Source organism: Scomber japonicus, chromosome 1, assembly GCF_027409825.1.
Source record: "Scomber japonicus isolate fScoJap1 chromosome 1, fScoJap1.pri, whole genome shotgun sequence".
NCBI lineage: Eukaryota > Metazoa > Chordata > Actinopteri > Scombriformes > Scombridae > Scomber > Scomber japonicus.
Genome location: NC_070578.1, coordinates 29,189,499 through 29,210,999, shown reverse-complemented (window position 1 = coordinate 29,210,999; position 21,501 = coordinate 29,189,499). Strand labels below are relative to the sequence as shown.

Sequence of the window (21,501 nt, the reverse complement as noted above, 5' to 3'; positions counted from 1 at the left end):
ACTTGTTTTTCTGTCAGGACTGCTGCATCTGTTCACATTGCCAAGTGGTCTCCTGATGGGGAGTACTTTGCAACAGTTGGCAAGGTATATGATTCATGTGAACATATTGCAAAACTAAATATTGGACAGTTTTTCTAATTTTAAGATCCATGTTGATATTTGTATGAAATAAAAATAATGATAATATTTATGCATGTTTGTGTGTACACAGGATGACTGTTTACTCAAGGTGTGGTATCCCACCACGGGCTGGCGTTCTGCAGTGGTGGTCCAGGACCTTTCTGACAAAAAGCCTCCTCCTGTTCACTTCTCTTTTGTTTATCTGGCCCACCCCCGCTCGGTCACCGGTATGTCCTGGAGGAAGACTAGCAAGTTCATGCCCAAGTAAGAAAGTACACATAATCACACACAGTCTCCTACTACACACCTGTTCTCTCCTGATTCTGATGTGTAAATTAAAGATTTCTTCATTTTCTGATTTCAGCTCAAAATTGCTGCTCTCAGTTGCAACATTGAAAAAGCTGTATCAGCACAAATGGGAATATCCCAGAATTGCAAACTTTCATGTGTTTGATCCTTAGTTTCTACTATTAGTCAGTTTCCTGCATCCTGTGACATTAATATACAACATTTAGTTACTGTAGGGCATTCTACACACATTTCCCTTACCTCCCTGACACACCAGGCTGCCAGGTGTGAGCGCCTGTAGCTGATCATTGCCCCTAGTTGCTCTGTGTCTGATCCAATGGGCACCAGTTTGCCATTATTGGTGGCTGTTTGGCACATGTAGAATCTGTGGTGGAATCAGCAGTGAGAAGGCGTTCTCTGTTTGGCTGTATGGCAGCTGAGTGAATCAGTGATTTTGTCACTTTAATCCAATCGCTCTATATTTCACTCCCACTTTTCCCCTGTCTCAAAGAAAATATCATGGGCTGACAAAACCAGTTAAAAAGTAATGCAAAGTACAGCCTTACTGTGTTACTTGCAATTTTTGTTTGGACATATTACCAATTTATATTCAAAGCATACAACAAGAGCATTTAAACAGTAAGTATCCAGTTTTTCATTGGATTGTGAATAAGGACCACTGACTAGTTATTTCCTTCAAGCGGTGGGAATCTAGAGATGTTAATTTTGAGTTCTTCCTCTTGGACTCCCTCTTTATTATCATCTTTCTTTTCACACTGTAATAAATCATGTCCATAGTGAGATTTATTAGATTCATTGTAGGTTATAGAGAATAATTGTATGACTGTAGAGATGGTATAGAGTAAACCACAGCAGCACATGCTCATATGCCATATATCACTGCTAATCCAACATGACATGAATTACATTAGTGTCTGGAAACAGAACTTTGTCTTGTTTCCATAATATGCTTTATATAGTTGGATTTAACATTTGTAAGTGAACATATTGGACAGATTTATCAAAAATAAAGTGATAACTGGTTGTGTAAGACAGTTGCATTCTGCTGTTGCCTTTCTAGGGGTTCAGTGTGCAATGTGTTGCTGACATCCTGTGAAGATGGTGTGTGTAGGCTGTGGTCAGAGACCCTGCTTCCAGAAGACAGCCTGCTTGGGGGACAGATCTCTGAGAACACACACTCCTTCAGCTCCAGCCTGCCAGGCCTGGCAGGCGGTAAGGACAAAATCCAACATGCTTTGGAGGTACACTCACTCTAGGCTATCAGACCAAACCAGAAATAAATCATAAAATAATATATAAATATATTGATACAGGAATAACATAATCCCGTTATATGTTTTATTCTTGTACTTTGTTTGAACAGTCAATCCACCACCTGAAACATCTGCGTCGGGGCCGGCGACGGTCCTCTGCTCTGGTGGCACACAGTGAGCTGCTGCCTTCTCAGCTTGGCACACAGGACGCACACACTCACCGCCACATCGCTCATCATGCCAATGCCCTGTGTCACTTTCACATCTCTGCCAGTATTAACCCCAACACAGGTACCGTGTTTGTTGAAACAAGATCAGAAACACAATCTGTTCATGTGAGTCAAGCAAAAACATTCAGTGCACCTCTGATCTATATTTACCCCCCCATCCCCCACCCCATCCATCTATTTCTGCTTCCCTCTGTCAGATATCCCATCAGTGCTGGCTGACTCTGCAGTGTTCAACCCAGACGATGGCACTGGTGGAGGAGGCTTTGTAGTTCACTGGCTCAACAATAAGGACCTAAGCTTCACGTCCTCCATGGATCTCTTTATGCTGCAGCTTCGTAAATTCTCTGAACAGCAGCTGGACCAGACCACTGAAGATCCTCTGGACCCAGAAGGATCCCCTATGAAGTTTGACTTTGGTATGACCCACAACCAGGCCAATGCACATTCCCTAAACACATTAAATTAACACATCATCATGACGATAATTTTGCTCTATGGATTTCTAGACCTGGATGAGATGTCTGACAAAGCCTCCTCAGAGCACGGTGAGGAGGGTGAGCCAGGGGAGCAGGGAAGCACTAAGGCATCCTCACCAGGATCCAGCTCCAGCATGCCTCTGCCCTCGATGCTGCTGGAGAGGAAGATGGAGACTCTGACCACAGAGTGGAACAAGAGCCCCGACATGCTGTTCACAATCCACCCTACTGATGGCTCTTTCCTGGTTTGGCATGTGAAGTATTTGGATGAATTCAACCAGGGTATCTTCAGACAGGTTCAGGTGAGTGGAGAATTGAGAACATGAAAAAACATTTTTATGGCCTGCTCTAATTTCCATAAGCAAGTAAGAAACATATTTCCTAATTATTATCTCTTCTGCTGTAATTCACTGTTATCCAACAGTGAATTACTTACTTACTTCACTTACTCACACACACAGTGGCAGCAGGGTAGCTGTAGTTAAACTTGTGACTCAGCACTCCCCCAGCCTTATATAAGACTTCTTCTCACTCTCTGTGCATGTGGGCTCCTAAGACTTTGTCTCGTCATGGTTCATAAAACTGTTTATTAGATCTTTTGTTGTCACAACTCTATGAATCTTTACACAAACTATCTATAATCAAAATATTACATGTAAATAATTTCACAATGCATTTGACAATATAGGTCTTTACTTATTGTGATTGAGAGCTTGTGCCTCATGGTTGTTCTTTCCCCTTCAACTCTCCCACCAGGTGTCCTTCTCCTCCCGTATTCCTGTGGCATTTCCTACAGGTGATGCCAATTCACTGAGTAAAAACATCCTGATGTACGCCTGCACTTTGACAGAGGGGGCGAGTGCTGGGGCAGGGGAGCAGGGGAGGATGGTCCAACGTATCTCTCGCTCTGCCTCAGCTTCAGCAGGGCTGGGTTCTCCTGCCCTGGCCCCTTCTTCCAACTCCCATCCTGGCACAAGTCCTGCTGTCATGATGGTCTCCAAGCATGTTGATGGATCTCTCAACCAGGTGAGTTATAATTAGAAAAAAATGTTTTTATAAATACTATTGTTGACCAACCCTCTTAAAAAAATCTCTAACCAAAACCATGCTTTCAGTGTCATAACCATATTAAGATATTTACATTGTATGTTGGTTTTTTCAGGCTACCCAGCCCTCACTTAATTTATTTTTGACTCTTTCTGTCTCCAGTGGGCAGTGACATTCGCTGAGCGCTCTGCCTTCTCCAACGTTTTGACTGTATCTCACAAGTTCCGATACTGTGGCCACCGCTTCCATCTGAATGACCAATCCTGCCACACGGTGTTGCCACTGCTGCTCACCTCCTCTCACCACAATGCCCTGCTTACACCTCCCTCAGCCCCTGGCAGCTTGGAAGGAGAGCAGCCTCCTTCCTTTCCCCTACCGAAAGGACTTCCCAGGTATGGAAGTTAATGAAGAAAGAATAAGCAGAACTCAATTAAGAGGCAGATAAAGAGAAGTGAGACAGTGGATAAGAAAGAGATCAGAATAAGAGAGGATAGCACATACTCTGTACTTCAATACAAGAAAAAAGCTTTTATAGGTGATGGACTTGTCTTCTGCATGTGACACGAGTTCTGACTGAACATTTATTTTCTATCACCAGAAAGCAACTTCGTAATGCAGCTACAAGGACCTTCCATGACCCCAATGCGATCTACAGTGAGCTGATCCTGTGGAGGGTGGATCATATTGGACCCCTGTCCTGCACTGGAGGGGTGTCTGAACTGGCTCGTATCAACTCTCTCCACACCTCTGCCTTCAGCAATGTTGCTTGGCTACCTACACTAGTACCCAGCTCTGTACTAGGTAAAAATGAAAAATACTTGACATGGATGTTATTTGTAAATAATTTTGTAAATGAATAAGTGTTCTAGATAAAATAGCAATGAATACATTTTTGGCACTGCAGGACTCTCCTGTGAACTTTGTGTTGTGTTTCTCAGGAACATACTGTAACAGTGCCAGCGCCTGCTTTGTGGCATCGGATGGTAAAAACCTGCGTCTCTATCAAGCTGTGGTGGACGCCAGAAAACTGCTGGATGAACTGTCAGATCCTGAAACTTCTGTGAGTGGACACATATACAACTGACTGCATTAGAAAACAAAATACTGCTCACTGAGATGTGATATTCTGTCTTTTGAGTCCCTTTTCACTGAATCTATATATCTGGTTCTTTTTGTCTCACATTGTTGGTCACAAAGGACCAGAAATCAAGTCTAAGCTGTCTTATGAACCGATATTATGGGCTATGGGATGATAAATGTAGGTCAAGCCTGGAACATCACAGATCTGAACCATTTCACAGATATTAAATTATTGTTATAGGCTAGCTTTTCATCATCTGTGAAATGTTCATTAATGTCCTTTTATTGCTGCCTTTATTTGTACATTTACAACACAAAACAACATCAGGCACACAGATCTCAAATTTAAGCAGTGATTATAAAGATGGCTATGTTCCTCATAGAATTCATTATTTTTTCTTGGTCTCCAACAAGTTCCTGCCTAGAATACCCTGTACCTGCATCTTGGATCATAATATGCTATGCTTTTCCACTATACTGCTGGTTTCAAATGCTGTACACTAAATGGATAGTTTACCGTGTCTCTGTTTAGAAACTGGTGGGCGAAGTGTTTAACATCGTCAGCCAGCAGTCCACTGCCAGACCTGGATGTATCATAGAATTGGACGTCATTACAAACCAGGTTAGCAGCTGCTCCGTTTTTGACACCTACCTCAGATTAGTGATGGACAAATATCAGTGATAAATATTCTGATTAATAGATTTAGTAACTTGTTTGATGCTATTTCCATATATATCCAGTGTGGCGCCAACACCCAGCTGCTGCATGTCTTCCAAGAGGATTTCATTCTGGGCTACAAGCCTCAGAAAGAACCAGAAGCATACACACCCGCCTTTCCGCCTGGTGAAGGTACAGCACACCGTTTAATTAAAACCCTGAATAGATCTGTCTCAGAATATTTTCTGCATTTTTGTAAAACCTGATTGTCATTAGAAGAAAATGATGGTATAATTTTACTTTTACTAGATTACCAACCTGCCCCGTTTTCTGAGAAGTTCTTCCTGGTGGTGATAGAAAAGGATCTGAACAGGAACTCTGTCCTGCAGATGTGGCACTTGCACCTCAAGTCTGTCCAAGCCTGTGTTGGTAAGTGTGGGGTACACACATCTGATCCATTATGGACCTATTGAAAGTTTTCTGACTATTAATTATGCACTCAATAGAGGCATCATGCTTGTCTAGAAAGTATGAATTGTATGAACTCATGTCACATTACATGCCTCAACTGAGCTGTAGGTGTAGGCCAACAACAATATTTCTGTGTCTTTGTGTCCAGATGAGCCAAGCCCTGATTATAGCTTCCAGAGCCAGCTAATGGTTCCCAATCAAGTTTTGAATCCCGACTCATCTCCGGAGACCTCTCCTGTCAGACCCCTGCCACGTTCAGCCTCCACAGCCAATTTGCAATCAGCCAGTAAACTCATCCTCAGCTCCAAACTGGTGTACAGCAAGCGACTTGACCTGCCCCATGGGGTGGAGGTTACCAGAGCAACCCCCTCTGCAGGTTAGGATGGACACATTCCTCACACATATCTTGCTTTTTCACAATGGAAAAGAAGAATCAGGCTAATTAATTTGTCATATATATCATGATATTAGTTAAAAAAAAATGTTAAGAAGAAACCAGGTTATTGAGAGGAAACTAACAGCACATTTTTCATAATTTGAACTTTCTCTTAATTTCCTATCACTATCATCCTCTTCATTCTATAGGTCATCTGAGCTCCTCCTCCATCTACCCGGTGTGCTTGGCTCCCTACCTGATTGTTACCACCTGCTCTGACTCTCGTGTGCGGTTTTGGCACTGTGCCGTGGAGGGTGATGATTGGTCTAATGAGGATGACCGGGATAACCGGGTGTACCGCTGGGAGCCCTGGGCCCTTATGAATGAAGAGGAAGACAACAACAGTGCTGTGTGTGTGTCAGGGCGGCCTGTAGCTGTGTCCTGCTCCTACATCGGCAGGCTTGCTGTGGCCTTTAAACAGCCACGACAAGGACAGGTGAGAAATTAAAACTTTCCTTTAGAATGGTCTTTTCATTGTATTGTGCCAGGAATCCATAAAGGCTTTGGAATCAATTTAAACCATGGCAACCACCGCAAGGTGCAATTCCAATAAAAATGTAAATGCTGTGAATAAACATCATTTGGCTATACAGCCTGGACCAAAAAGAGATAATACCACACATCAGCATATTAATACTTTACCTTGTGAGGCAGCTGGATACGCAAAACCATAACATCCTGAGATCAGGCAAGAATTCATCTTGTCAGGCTGCCTCACAAGCTAAGACAGTGATAGATGGTTCATTCAGTCACCTGCCAAGTATTTGCTCTTTAACAAACAGTTTCCAAGGATGACTTCTCAGATGATTCTGTGTAACAAACCATCTGACGCATCAGGTTGTTGAATACTTATTTATGTAAAGTGGAAATTGATAAGGGAGTGACTAAATTATACATACAGATATCCATTGTACATATTAAACATAGGAGACATATAATAAAACTTGACTATGTGAAGTGCCTTGGTAACTGAAAAAGCGCATGCCACATAACTGCAACATCTGTGGTTCAGGTCAAGCTGAGATCATACCCTTTGTCTCTCCCCTCTTTCTTTTTTATCATGAACTGTCCAATAAAGGCAAAATGCCCAGAAAATAATCTTTAAAGAAAAAAAAAAGTAATACAAAATGTGAGAATCTAATTCCATTTCTATATATGTATCGACTGATTCACAGTTTTTATAGGTTTTAAATATTGGTAGAAATTTGGCATGTTTTTAAGAAAATGCTTCTCCTGTCCACAGCTGCAGGGTTCTGGAGAGGACTTCTCCATGCATGTGTCCATCTATGAGTGTGAGTCTACTGGGGGCTCAGAGTGGGTGTTAGAGCAAACTCTCCACCTGGACGACTTTACCAGACCCTCATCAACCCTGGATCCAAGAGTCAGTGTGGACTCCAACCTCTTTGTCTATAGCAGGTCAGGAAGGCACTGCGTGTGTGTTTTCATCATTCATCTGTCAGCCACTGTTTTTTTACTGGTACAGGTGTCTCAAAAGTAAAACTTTCTTTTTCTTTTTTCTCCATGCCAGGTCTGACCTGTACATGAGCAGAGACCATAGCTCACCCAACATCAAGCACTATGTCCACCTGGACTGGCTGTCAAAAGAGGATGGATCTCACATCCTCACTGTGGGGGTTGGATCCAACATTCTTATGTATGGCCGTATCTCAGGCATGGTCAATGAGCAGATTAGCAGCAAGGAGGGGGTGGCTGTCATCACCCTTCCTCTAGGGGGCAGTATCAAACAGGGGATCCGCTCTCGCTGGATCCTGCTTAGGTCTGTGGACCTCTTGTCCTCCGTAGACGGCACCCCATCTCTGCCAGTTTCGCTGTCCTGGGTGAGGGATGGCATCTTGGTGGTGGGCATGGACTGTGAAATGCACGTGTATGCACAGTGGCATCAGGACAAGAAGCCTGGTGAGGGAGGGGAGGGCAACCTCTCATCTGCTGACATTGCTGGAGGTCAGACTTCAGGTTCTGCTTCAGTGTTTGAGGGGAGAGCCAGGTCTAAAAGTGTGTTTGAAGGGAGTGCTGCAGTGGACGAGGCCCTTCGTGCCCCATCAGGACTTCAGGAAGGGGGACTTTTTGAGGCAGCTCACTCCCTATCCCCGACTCTGCCCCAGTATCATCCCACCCAGCTGTTGGAACTCATGGACCTGGGCAAGGTTCGCCGTGCCAAGGTGACTTTATTCTTCCTCATTCAGTGACTCTAAAATATGCAAGACTGTTATTTTAAACTCCCATTATTAAAAAGTAATAAACCATTTAAATCTATAGGTGACTTTTATTAATAGCACAGTAAGGCCCATTCTTACTGAATTAGACAAAAAGCTGGCAGTAGGCAACATGTACAGTAAAACACAAACAGCGAAATGTGCAGATGTAGCTGATCAACAATGTTGTATGTTCTTTATAATCAATTGACCTTCTATGTATCAGGCCATCCTCGCTCACCTGGTGAAGTGTATTGCTGGGGAAGTTGCAGTGGTGAGGGACGTGGAGGCAGGTGAGGGCGGAGCAAGGAGACATCTGTCACGGACCATCAGTGTGACTGGCAGCACAGCAAAAGACACTATAGTGGCTGGCCGCGACGGGGGCAGGGATTACACCGAAATCAATTCCATCCCTCCTTTGCCCCTCTACTCTCTCATGTTGGCTGACTTGGATACCTCTTACAAGTCGGCAGAGGAAGCTGCTAAGGGAACTAAAGTGGCTGATGGCGAAGGGGGCCATAAGTCTACAGAAGACCAGTATGCTGACCTCTTCCAGGTAGGTACAGTTAAAAGAGTTCTAATTTTGTTGTTAAATGTGTGGTCCGATGTTACTTTAACACCTTCCTCTCTGTGTTAACAGGTGCCAGCAGTTACCACAGATGACTTTGTGAACTTTGCCACTGAAAAACCAGAGAAGAAGTCTCGAGTTATCAACCTATCTCAATATGGACCTACCTACTTTGGACCAGAGCATGCTCAGGTATCACTATATATTTTAGGTGATTCCATTTAGGTGATTTCCACAATGAAAGCTGAATTAGATTTTGTTTTAGAAGTTGTATTAGAATTGCTTCACAGAGGTGGTTCATAAAGAGGTAATGGTGTGGAAATAACAGGGAAAGCATGATAACATAGTAATTACAGTAAAACAGTAATTATGCAATATCTTGTTAACAACATTGACAATATCTTGGTAATCTTATGGTTGAATTCTTCTTAGACTAGTAATTGGGGGCAAATACCAGCAATAACTGTAATAACAGACTGGGCTGCACATGATTATGTTGTTTCAGGTAATATTCTGTCAATTAGTATGTGTTTATTACTGCAAAATGTATGCAGATTCAAAGTAAATATAGGGTGATATTGAAGCTGGGTAATATTTAATAATATCAGCAATATAATCATGGCTGTCCTTCACCTGTTCTTTTCCCTTGTCTGTCCAGGTGTTGTCCAGTCACCTTATGCACTCGAGTCTCCCAGGACTGACCAGACTAGAGCAGATGTTCTTGGTGGCCCTGGCTGATACGGTTGCAACCACCAGTGCTGAGGTCACCAGCTCCACCGATAAACAGTACACAGGTCAGTATGTTTGTGTGTATGTATGTACTGCTATCATATTTGTGATACAGACAGTGTATTATACATATTGCATCAAAGTTTACTGTGGTCCTTAGATTGGAGTCATCAGCACATTAAAATTCATGATTTTAAACCAAAATAAACAAATAAACTATACGATAAATCAGTAGAAATGTTTTAATGATCCATAATATCTTCAAAGTACATTTTGATGCTTAATTCTTCCAAGTATTTCTGTATCATGCATTTTGTCAACTAGCAAATTATTTCAGTTTCTCAGTATTTAATTTGGCGACTTCAGCTAATATCAGATTTTTCTGACACCTTTTTTTCTATTGTTCACACAACAGTTTTTTGTAAACATTTAAGGATTTTTTTTTTTTTTTTTTAGAAAGATTGATTCTTATGCTCACTTGCTTTTATGTTTAGTGTCATTTTACTCTGCTTTATTCTTTTTACATGAACAACAATGCTCCCCATTCACGTGTCCTTAAGCAATATACTGACCAGGACTCCAGGGTCTTAATTCTGTTAATGTCCCTACACACAATTCCCTTTGAATGAATATAGTTACACCTTACTTTGCATTATGTACTTTGTAGGTAAGATACAAGATGCACACACAACTGCAGAATGGGTTTGTATGGTAATTTGGCATGTTGGCACGCCTTAGTGTCTGCCAGTCTATTAAATGTCACCCTTGGTAAGCAATCATATCGTATTAAATTTGACTAAGGGTAAAAAAAATCATAATTGTTCTTGATTGTGTGTTCCTACATACAGCTAATCTCCAGCCATCAAATCTTTATTAACATAAACAACATTGTTTATACTGTTCCTCTGTAACTGTACTTAATCAGACACAGCTCTTTTTCATTATCGTTTGCCTTTTTCCTACAAATTTCCTTCCTATTTATTTAGTCTTTTGAAGAGAGGACATTAGCAGGTTGTTCCAGTGCTAAGTAAGCACAGAGAGGGTAAGGAGGTTCAGGGACACAGTCTGACAGGACCACATGAACTCTAGTGATACTGGAATTTTAAAGGGCATTGCTTTCTGGCTCTATTTTAATAAAGCGATCTCCTGCTCTGTAGAATAACAGTAATAAAATGTACAACTTCCTGGCATTGTGTTTGTGTAGGTGGTGAGGCTCTTGATGAATGTGGACTGAGGTACCTTCTGGCCATGCGCCTTCATACCTGCCTGCTCACCTCTCTGCCCCCCCTCTACCGTATGCAGCTGCTCCACCAGGGTAAAAACCACTGCTTACTATACTGCTGTTGATTACTATATTGAACTGTGACACAAATTTAATCTTGACAATAAACTGTAAACATCTTCCCGTTTCCCTTCTCTTCTCCATCTATCTATCTCTGTTTCAGGTCTATCAACTTGTCACTTTGCATGGGCCTTCCACTCGGAGGCAGAAGAAGAGCTCCTGAACATGATCCCAGCCATGCAGAGAGGTGACCCACAATGGTCTGAGCTCAGAGCTGTGGGAGTGGGTTGGTGGATACGTAACATCAACACCCTGAGGAAAATGGTGGAGAAGGTACAAGGCCAAATAAAGACTCATAAACCCAAGATTCACCTTATAAGAGCTGTATAACAATGTGTATATTTTGTTGATTAATTGACCATTTCTAACTTTGGGTATTGGGATGGAGATGTAAACAGAAGTAATGAAGTATAAAAGGATATTCAAACTCTTCCACAGTGGGTGTACAAGGCCACATATATACCTGGCAATATAATACAATCAAATAACAGCCCTGCAATTAATTCCAGCTGTGTAAAGCTTATAATGTTTCCTCTGTTGGAAATGTGTTGTTTTTTTTCAACAGTATATGTCAGATTTTACAATGGAGAATTTATTGCAGGGCTGTTGTACTCTGTTGCATCATATTGTCAGGTGTTTCTGTCACTTGGATACATCCAAACCTGTGTTCAACCATCAAACCTGTGCTGTCTGTAAATTTCAAAGGCAATGTGTCAGGAAACATTCATTCTTGTCTGTACTAAGCAACTGACATTTGTTCCCCAAGGAAATAGTACAATTACAATATCTGTTGAGGAGCTATAATTACAAAAATCAATGCAAAGCATAAAATGTCCTAGTATTATTTAGTAACTCTGATGTATTTTATCAGTTGGGTAAAGCAGCATTCCAGAGACACAACGACCCTTTAGATGCTGCTCTGTTCTACTTGGCCATGAAGAAAAAAGCTGTCCTGTGGGGGCTTTTTAGGTGAGACACATTATTCTATACTTAGTTGTTATTTCTTTTCAACAAAGTTGCTCACACAACTTTCATTAATTGTTTGGCTGAATTTTTTTCTTCTCTTAGATCTCAGCATGATGAGAAGATGACTCAGTTCTTCAAGAACAACTTTACTGAAGACCGCTGGAGAAAGGCAGCTCTGAAAAATGCCTTCTCCCTGCTGGGAAAGCAACGCTTTGAACAGTCTGCTGCCTTCTTCCTACTGGCTGGATCACTCAAAGATGCAATAGAGGTGTGAACAACACACACACTTTTACCCTCAACATCACACAGGATACAGTCATAGCCTAATCTGCTTTATCACTCCATTTTCATTTCACTCACAGTGGGAACATATCCTTGTTTTATGGAAATACAGTGTAAGGTGTGAAGCTGTCTTGGAATGAGAAAAGCATTATATCACTGCATCACTTATAGAATAGATAGCTGTTGCTGAGAGTGCTGGGCTGCACCTTCTTCAGCTCTAAACCTTTAAATCACATGTGAGACGTCTAAATTATACTGATAAGATACATAAAAGCCTACATAGTTTTCCTTGGTCTGGGTATGCCAAACCACTCAGTCAAAACATACAGATAGCCAAAAAAATTAAACAGAAACATGAGCCTCTGGTACTACAGCTCCATATCTCAGTTGTACTGAAAATCACTACCTCACAATTTTTTACAAGTGGTATTTCTACTTGAATGTCTAAATTCTTAAATATCTTACTTAAACTGCAATGTTAACCCTGTCCTCCCTGCTATTCTATGATGTGCAGGTGTTGATGGAGAAGATGGATGATCTCCAGTTAGCCATGATAGTGGCAAGGCTGTATGAGGCTGACTTTGAGAACTCATCCACCTGCCAAGGTCTCCTTTATGAGAAGGTCCTCGGCTGTAACAGAGATGGGAGTGGTTACCACTGTTCCAGACTGCATCCTGACCCTTTCCTCCGCAGCATAGCTTACTGGATCATGAAGGATTACACCCGAGCCCTGGACACACTGTTGGAGCGCATTCCCAAAGAGGATGACGAGAACCCTGGTTAGTTGGTTTGAGACATTTCAGACAGTAGTACACATATATACATACGCTATACTCAAAGGTTTTTTTTCCTTTCCCTTTCCATTATCTCACTGTCTTAGACGTGATGGTGAAATCTTGCAACCCGGTGGTGTTCAGTTTCTATAACTATCTGAGGACACATCCTCTGATCATCCGTCGCCACTTTGCAAATCCAGAGGGCACAGCAACAACTGTGGGCCTGACTGCTGAGAAGAGCAGTGCAGATGAGATCAACCTCATAGAGCGCAAACTGTTCTTCACCACTGCCAACGCACACTTCAAGGTGAGCTCACTTACTAATGACAGCAGGCATGACCCAGTTGTTTTACAGTCTGATAAATGTTAATTGCAAAAGCAAACAGAAAAAAGTTGTATAGCAAGTCTTAAGATATGGTTTTAATTATATCCCAATCTTTTGCAGGTTGGTTGCCCGGTTCTTGCCCTGGAAGTGCTCTCCAAGATTCCGAAAGTTACCAAGAAATCTGGCTCCTCACCCCTCAGCAAAGCTTCATCCAAAACCAACTTAAACTCGACCCAACCCCTGGAAAATGGTACTCAGGGAGGTTTGGACTGGGCTTCACCAGCCGCACCTACCCCTGCCTGGGGAGGAAACGACAGTTTGGGTGGTTTGGATTGGAGCCAGCCTATGGTTAAGGTGGAAGAAGATGAGCTAAAGCTGGACTGGGGTGGCGACAAGGAAGATGACGAAGATGAAGAAGATGATGGTCTGACTATGAAGAAACCGGAGGCTGAGACCAAAGTAGACGGAGGCTCAGAAAGCAGTGGCCACAAACTGCAGAGAGAGGACTCACAGGTTGGATTAATATTGTAAAACCACCAAAAAACACTAGAAAAAATACAAAAATATTGAACCAATGGTAATAATACATATTTGAAACTTTCAAAATTGTAACTCTACCCCAAAAATAAGTATTATATTTAAGTTGTTTCACTCATCTCAGGATATTTTTCTCAAAGGGTTTGAATGAAATTGACATTGACTCGTAATAAACAAACAAAACATAGTTGACTCGTAGAGTATGGAGAAAGTGAGGTTTATGCTCCTTGTGGAGTTGAATTGTGGATTTGGACAGCTCTAAGAACTGTGGACTTAACTGATACACTCCTGTAAAGTCTGTCACTCTGTGCAGTTAAGTCCACATATTTAAATTCAGGCAGTCATTGAGCTCACAGGTTGTTTCTCTTATCCACTGGCTTAGGGTTAGTAAGTATTGAACCTACCAATAATAAAATGGTAATTCGAATTTTCCTTTAACCCACTTTCATATGTTTCAGGGTGAGTCAGAGGTTGATGTGATAGCAGAGCAGCTGAAGTTCCGTGCATGTCTAAAAATCCTGATGACAGAGCTGCGTACGCTGGCCACAGGCTTCGAGGTGGATGGAGGGAAGCTCCGCTTTCAGCTGTACAGTTGGCTGGAGAAAGAGATCGCAGCCATGCATAAGATCTGCAACTACAAGGTAAACTCTGGTATTTGATGTAATTTATACAACTTAATATTCATTATGCATAAAAGCTGTTAGCAAATGTGTTTTATGAATATGCAGGTGGAGGGAAAAGAGGAAGATTCAGAGGTGGAGCGCTGGGGAGAGCGTGCAGCATCAGTTGACATATCAGACGAGGCCCTGGAGCGTATTGAGGCCGGGGCCTATGAGCGTCACCAGATGGAGCGCAGACGTCTTCAGGCCAAGCAGCAGCACTCTGAGAGACGCAAGGCATGGCTTAGGAAGAACCAGGCCCTGCTGAGGGTCTTTCTCTCTTACTGCAGCCTTCATGGAGCCAAAGGAGGAGGAGTCACGTCTGTACGCATGGAGCTTCTGTTCCTTCTGCAGGAGAGCCAGCAGGTACACACACAAAAACACACACACTCATATACACGTGTATCTTATGTCATTTTCACATGGATTAATGTGAAAATAGTCTTTCCTCAGCAAAAACAAACCTTCCTGTCTCTCACTCTCACTGTAGGAGACCACAGTGAAGCAGCTGCAGTCTCCACTGCCTCTGCCCACAACCCTGCCTCTGCTATCAGCTTGCATTGCTGCTACCAAGACGGTCATAGCCAATCCCGTTCTCCACCTCAGCAACCACATCCACGACATCCTCCACACCATCACCCTCATGGAAATTCCGCCACATCCCGACATCATGGATGACCGGGTCAGAACTCAAATCAGTGTTGAGTCATACAGCAGCCTTTGTCACAGTCATCTATGACATGGCTCATTTTGATGTTGGATAAGTGAAATATGTCTGTTTTTCACCCTCAGGTGAATGCTCTGCACACTCTAGCAGCATCTCTGTCTGCCTGCGTCTATCAAGCACTTTGTGACAGCCACAGTTATAGGTAACCTCTATATCTCTCCTCTCTGTTATACATATGAATAGATACAGTACAGGCATATTTTGTGTGCCTCTGCAGTGCAGAACCACAAGTCTAGCAGTCTCTGAAAGATTTTATGGGCCTTCCTAAAAACAAAAATGTCTCCACAACTCCATAGATGTGTTTTGGTTCATTAATTCAGTGCCCAACATACACCTTTTCACTGCTCTTTCATTGCTCTACAACTTAGACAAGAGACAGACAAACGATTGATCCTATTCATTTCCCTCTAGAAAAGAAAGCAAATGATTGTACTTAACAAAATGTTGTTATGATGCACTGTATGGCTGGGACTCACAGCGTACCTTACTATTGACTTTGCAGCAGCCAGACAGAGGCCAACCAGTTTACAGGGATGGTGTACCAGGGCCTCCTGCTCAGTGAGAGAAAACGACTCCGCACAGAAAGCATCGAGGAACACATAACTCCCAACTCCGCTCCTGCACAGTGGCCAGGTACCTTTTTTTCTCTTTATTGTTAGAGACAGCCTTTTCATTCATTTGGCATTAGGCATGCTGGTCTGTTTAATTTTTAGTTTCAGAGATCGAGGCTACGTTCGATCATTTTCCAGAATCCTGACTGAATGCATAGAAACTAAAAATGTGCTAGCATCAAAGATGTGATTGAGAGAGAATATGAGAAGCAGAGGGAGAGGATGAGCAGAGCAAAGCAGACAATCTGTGTTTATGCAGAGAGGCAGATGGTGTTCTATAATAGGAGCTTCATGGCCTCTGGGAAGGAAACGGAAAGGCAGAGACATCACGCCATCATGCGAATGTTTCATAAATGGGTTCTGTATTGTGCAGAAACAGAGAGTTTTTGCTCTCATGTGAAAGTTATTTTCATGAATGAAATATTAATCTTTTGCTGAAATATAATGCTGTATGTGTCTGTGTCCTCTCTCTCCAGGTGTGTCGTCCCTGATTTCTTTGTTGACATCAGCCAGGGAGGAGGACCAGCCAAGGCTCAACGTGCTGCTGTGTGAAGCGGTCATGGCGGTTTATCTTGCATTGCTCATCCATGGCCTGGGCACTCACAGCAGCAATGAACTTTTCCGCCTGGCAGCACATCCCCTCAACAACCGCATGTGGGCTGCCGTCTTTGGAGGAGGAGCTAAAGTCATTATAAGGCCAAAGAGGCCTGAGACCCCACCAGGTAAAATAATTAGTTTGTTTTTCATTACTTAGACCTTTAGTTCCATCATGTCATGTCTTTGTCTCTAGTCTTCTCCCTGGTCTTCATAATTTGTCTGTATCCCTATGCTGTTCTCTTCCCGTTGTCTTCTTCTCCTCTTTCTGTTGGCTTTCTACATCTTGACCTATCTCTGATCTGAGGCAAAGCTTCCACCTCTCTGGGTCTGTCTACATAGTTCAATAGTAATCCAATAGTCCTTTCCTGTTGATGCTCCTAAGATGCTGCTGCTGCTGCTGCTGTGTAGTGTCTTGTGTGAGTGTGCCCTCTGCCCTGTGTCCCAGTGCCAGCTGACTTTGAGGCAGCCAGGCCAGAGGATTCTCAAGAGACAGGAAGACCTGAGCAGAGCAGCCTCACCCTAAACCCCCAACCCATCCCCACAGAAACCCAGCACCCTAAACGACCCCCTCCTCCCATTTCAAGGGGAGAGGGGTTGGGCACTGTGGCACCAGCAACTAAGGCCAGCTGTGAGTAACGAGGCTGGTGGATTGCAGTGCTGGTTTGCAGAATTGCAGTGCATGGTCATTGTACCGGTTTGCATTGTTGCAGATGCTTGACTTACTCCTCTCTCTCTCTCTTTTGTGAAGCTACTACTGAATGTCCATTACAAACAGCAAAGCCTACTAGTGCTATGAAGACAGTCATCTGTGTTGTTATGATAAGCCAACAGCTCTGTGTGCCTGTATGAGTGTGTGCGTGTGTGTGCGGACTGCATTGCATGTATGGTAAATGTTGCAATGTCCTCTATGCTCATCTCATTGTGTCATTCCTGTGGTGCCACTGAAGCAGCAACTGGGCCTAGCAAGGAGCCTGCGCAGTCCCCTCAGACTAAATCTGAATCTGAGACTAAACCAGGTACACCTTGAGAAGTTATCAGACTGTTAATCTCTGATCTGATACTCTGTAAGTAGTTATTTTTGTCCAGTTTGTAGCAGTAAATGTTTAGAAACAAAGTGAATGGAAAGAGTTACTGTCAATGAGTAGTTTGTAGTAGAGGTAATGACGTCATCGTAGCTCTTACGTGAGCTGTTCAGCTGTTTGTATGCATTAGATTTTTAGATTTGTATAAATGATGCCATTTTCTGAGTAGCTGTGTGCTAAAATCTGTTAACTGAACTTGACATTGTTCATTCATATTCATTAAGCCAAAGTAGCCTGTGTTCACATTGTATTTGAGGGGGAGGAAGATACGGGTTGGCATTTAGACTCTAACACTGTAGAGTCTGAGATAGTTCTCAGTGAAGTGGAGCCTTTTGAAGAGCTGAGTAAGAGGAGAGGGGATCTTAAATGCCAGCCTGTTGATAAGAATCACTTTACCAAATGTTAAAAAGTCTGCCCTCAAGCACAACTGCACACTCACATGCATGTCACAAACACACAGCCATACACAAATGTTGCACATTGCTATTTACCCATCACACTCTAAATAATGCATTTTTAGAGAAAATACACATCACAGTCACCAGACTCATCTTGTATGTGCTGTGGATACTACGAAACGCTAAGCACATGATTGCACAACAAATTCACCATCATTGTTGTATTTTTTGTGTATTTTGCGCAATGCCCTATATCAAATATTAATGGCTTTAATCATGTAATGGTCTGTATGGAATGTGTGTGTCTAACTACACTGTCTGATCTGGTTTGTGTCTTATCTTGTTTTGTCTGGTGCGATGCCAGAGATAGTCACCCAGGATAATGGTGCAGGTTTGTGCACAAGCTAGTGAGTCTTGCCCTGTGCCTCCATCCTCAGTGTTTGTTTTTTGTGCATTTGTGTGTCTCTCTTTCCAGTGTGTATTGATTTTATGCTGTGAGCTATGACTCATAAAAGTCATAGACCTCAGTGACTCAGAACTCAAGTCACTAGAGTTATACTGCTGAAAAGAATCACTATTTAGATATATTTATACAGTAGTTGTAGTTAATATCCAAAGTGTATTATTCTGCTCCATTGTGGATGTATACTGTGTTCTGTGTAGAGTGTTAATGCAGTTCACTTCCTCCTGATCTATTTCTTGACCTTTTGGCTTTACAATGAGACTGCAATCTAATGCTAAGGTAACCTATCAAAGTTCCCATTTGAACGACGCTGTGTCTTCATTCTGTCCTCCTCTAGTTGCTCCCCCTCAGCCCCCAGCAGAGGACGTGGACCGATACAGACGAAGGTTCAACATGAGGATGCTGGTTCCTGGACGCCCTGTAAAGGAGACGCCAGCCACACCACCTCCTGTACCCACTGAGAGACCCGCTTACAGGGAGAAGTTCATTCCCCCAGAGCTGAGCATGTGGGACTATTTTGTGGCAAAGGTAACATATCGAATGCAATGTGGAATCAGCTGATGAAACTGTCACTCCTGGTCGTCCACTTATTAAAAAGCTATCCTTCTCTCTCCCACTCTGCCTTTTCTCTTCCATCATTATTTCCTCCCTCTCAGCCCTTCCTGCCGCTGTCAGACAGCAATGCTCTGTGTGACTCAGATGAAAGTGGTGCAGAGGATGATGAAGATGATGATGATGCCTTCCTTTCTGACACACAGATAACTGAGCACTCTGACCCCAACTCCTACAGGTAGGGCTCTGCTTGTTTCGTTTTCCAGCTGTCTAATGCAGAAGCTTTTTTCCTCCATTTTAATCCTCCTGCATGTCTGTCTGCTATGTAGCTGGACTTTGATCCGCCTCGTCATGGTGAAATTGGCTCATCACAGCGTCAAGAACTTCCTCCCTCTTACTGGCCTTGACTTTACAGGTACACACCCACCCCATCATGTTGGCCCTAAACAGCTGCTTTAATCTATTCTGTATGAAAATACACAGAAGTATTTTGAGAATAATCTTTATAAATATATATAAATAAACTATTTATTGATGTTGCAGCTGATTGTACATGAATATTTATTTGTGTTTGTGCCACAGATCTGCCAGTCATTTCCCCTCTCAGCAATGCAGTGTTGAAGACTTTAGAAAATTGGGAACAGCTTCTGCTGGACCGAATGAACAAGTTTGATGGCCCGCCTCCCAACTACATCAACACTTATCCTACTGACCTCAGCGCAGGAGGCGGCCCTGCCATACTGCGACACAAGGCCATGCTGGAGCCAGACAATACACCCTTCAAGTGAGAATTAATACATATATTTATAAATACATAGGAACATGTTCACACATCAGGGCTGAGAGGTTAAAAATATTATGCCACCAATCTAAATGTTATTTTACTTAGATATTATGTAACAACACTGCAATACTAACTAGTAACACGCCAAGTAACACATATTGCTAGAGGGCATTAGTTGTAGTTCAGGTGCCCAACTAGCCATTCAGGTTAAAAGTAAAACATAAATACAATTGATCACTCAATCAGGACAATTAAATATAAATATGAAACATAACCTTAACAAGAAATTGAGTCTACAGCTCTAAGAGGTTGTACTTGCTCAGCGGTGCTTTGAGCTAAATACTTACATCAGCATGCTAAGATGCTCACAATATCAATTAAATGAAATGGTTACCATGTTTACCATCCTAGTTTTGCGTGTTTACTGTAGCATGCTAACATTTTATTCAACACAAAATATGATGATGGTATTAAAGTCAGAGGTCCACAATTACAATTCACCCTAAGGGCGTCTGGCTTTCCATCTAATAGATGTTGAGTTATTTCAGGCTAGACCGAAGTAGTGGACCATCTCTAATGATTATGTCTGAATTACATCTAGTGTCAGGAAACGTGCAAAGTCTCACCACTGTAGGCACAAAAAACTGTGTGGAGAGTTTTGTTGTAAACAAACATGTTTACATTCAGAGTTACTCATCAGAGGACACTGTTTATCCTTGAGGTCTAACAAACACATTGAGTGTTTAGTGTAGTTTAGTTTAGTTTATTTATTTAAAAAGGGACAGTGTACATTCATGAACATTTCAAATTAAAATGTAAATGCATCAGAATGAGCTAAAATAGCTAGTTTTCATCTGTTGTCCACTGGCAGGTCAGGATAGAAAGAAAGAAAAAAATAATAAATACATTTATTTCCTCATAAAATATTTCCAAAGCCATTTAAAAAAGTATTTTAAACCCTGCATTGTTTATATCCATGTTTACTAGCTTGCAGTCATCCTCTTTTCAGCTTTTACTGGTGCATTTCTTGTAATTCATAGCACATTACAGCCTTTTGTCGATCACTGGAATAGTGTGAAACCATTGGCAGGACTGTCTGTCCTGAGACAAACGGGGAACCCTTCACATTTATTCCACAGATCAGCTTTAAGTTTTTAGCTTTCCTGAAATCCAACAATTGGTCACAGTAACCACAATGTTGCTTTGGAATCGAGACCAAACTACATCTCTTGAGTGGTAACAGCAACACCAACCAGAGCAGTTCTCAAGGCATTTTGATTCAGCAACGAAAAAGAAATACAATCTCAGTATGATAATTAATAGCATATACTTTATTTATAAGCTCTGCCATGAAGTAAAATGAGTTTATTTAATGATATAATAACATTTTAAATACTTTGGTTACACATGTTCACACTCAGAATACTTAACTGCAATTTAACAGCCAAGTCATTGGTTATATTTGATGGTGATGGTTGACACTTAGGTACTGTGTTTGTGTATTTACATTTTAGCAAACTGTGTGGCTTTACAACTTATAGTTACGCATGTTTCCACACATTATGTTAGTAAATTACAGCACATATGCAGTATGCCCACATAGTTCATATTTAGCTTGAATAATACAGAGGGAGAAAAACTCTGGTAATGAAATGAATTTGCCCTAATTTGACTCCTAATCCATTTTAATAACGTATATCTATTTATTCAACATAAAGCAAAGATGTTGTACATTTCAGTTCTGCATACTATTTGAAAGGATTACTGGTGTTCTTGCTTCTTCACTTAGTATAATATACCAACGTTTTGG

At 42.0% G+C, this 21,501-nt stretch overlaps 1 protein-coding gene across 3 annotated transcripts in view; it reads left to right on the top strand.

The window, feature by feature from the left end:
* Positions 1–21,501, top strand: part of dmxl2 (Dmx-like 2) — a 40,814-nt gene that overhangs the window by 10,617 nt on the left and 8,696 nt on the right. For 2 of the 3 annotated variants that reach the window (XM_053322508.1, XM_053322500.1), the window contains exons 6-42: positions 18–84; positions 212–384; positions 1,490–1,670; positions 1,793–1,973; positions 2,110–2,328; positions 2,419–2,690; positions 3,145–3,414; positions 3,598–3,827; positions 4,034–4,236; positions 4,374–4,495; positions 5,048–5,137; positions 5,257–5,365; positions 5,483–5,602; positions 5,793–6,020; positions 6,230–6,516; positions 7,324–7,496; positions 7,609–8,260; positions 8,520–8,849; positions 8,934–9,053; positions 9,520–9,655; positions 10,795–10,905; positions 11,036–11,205; positions 11,804–11,901; positions 12,001–12,166; positions 12,695–12,959; positions 13,061–13,263; positions 13,402–13,794; positions 14,277–14,459; positions 14,547–14,843; positions 14,968–15,159; positions 15,270–15,346; positions 15,707–15,837; positions 16,292–16,537; positions 18,693–18,883; positions 19,012–19,145; positions 19,237–19,322; positions 19,490–19,691. In XM_053322508.1, coding sequence (XP_053178483.1) covers positions 18–84; positions 212–384; positions 1,490–1,670; positions 1,793–1,973; positions 2,110–2,328; positions 2,419–2,690; positions 3,145–3,414; positions 3,598–3,827; positions 4,034–4,236; positions 4,374–4,495; positions 5,048–5,137; positions 5,257–5,365; positions 5,483–5,602; positions 5,793–6,020; positions 6,230–6,516; positions 7,324–7,496; positions 7,609–8,260; positions 8,520–8,849; positions 8,934–9,053; positions 9,520–9,655; positions 10,795–10,905; positions 11,036–11,205; positions 11,804–11,901; positions 12,001–12,166; positions 12,695–12,959; positions 13,061–13,263; positions 13,402–13,794; positions 14,277–14,459; positions 14,547–14,843; positions 14,968–15,159; positions 15,270–15,346; positions 15,707–15,837; positions 16,292–16,537; positions 18,693–18,883; positions 19,012–19,145; positions 19,237–19,322; positions 19,490–19,691 — 7,308 coding nt within the window. Of the gene's footprint in view, positions 1–17; positions 85–211; positions 385–1,489; positions 1,671–1,792; positions 1,974–2,109; positions 2,329–2,418; positions 2,691–3,144; positions 3,415–3,597; positions 3,828–4,033; positions 4,237–4,373; positions 4,496–5,047; positions 5,138–5,256; positions 5,366–5,482; positions 5,603–5,792; positions 6,021–6,229; positions 6,517–7,323; positions 7,497–7,608; positions 8,261–8,519; positions 8,850–8,933; positions 9,054–9,519; positions 9,656–10,794; positions 10,906–11,035; positions 11,206–11,803; positions 11,902–12,000; positions 12,167–12,694; positions 12,960–13,060; positions 13,264–13,401; positions 13,795–14,276; positions 14,460–14,546; positions 14,844–14,967; positions 15,160–15,269; positions 15,347–15,706; positions 15,838–16,291; positions 16,538–16,857; positions 17,041–17,359; positions 17,429–18,692; positions 18,884–19,011; positions 19,146–19,236; positions 19,323–19,489; positions 19,692–21,501 lie in introns of all 3 variants that reach the window. The other variant, XM_053322516.1, reaches the window with a different exon arrangement.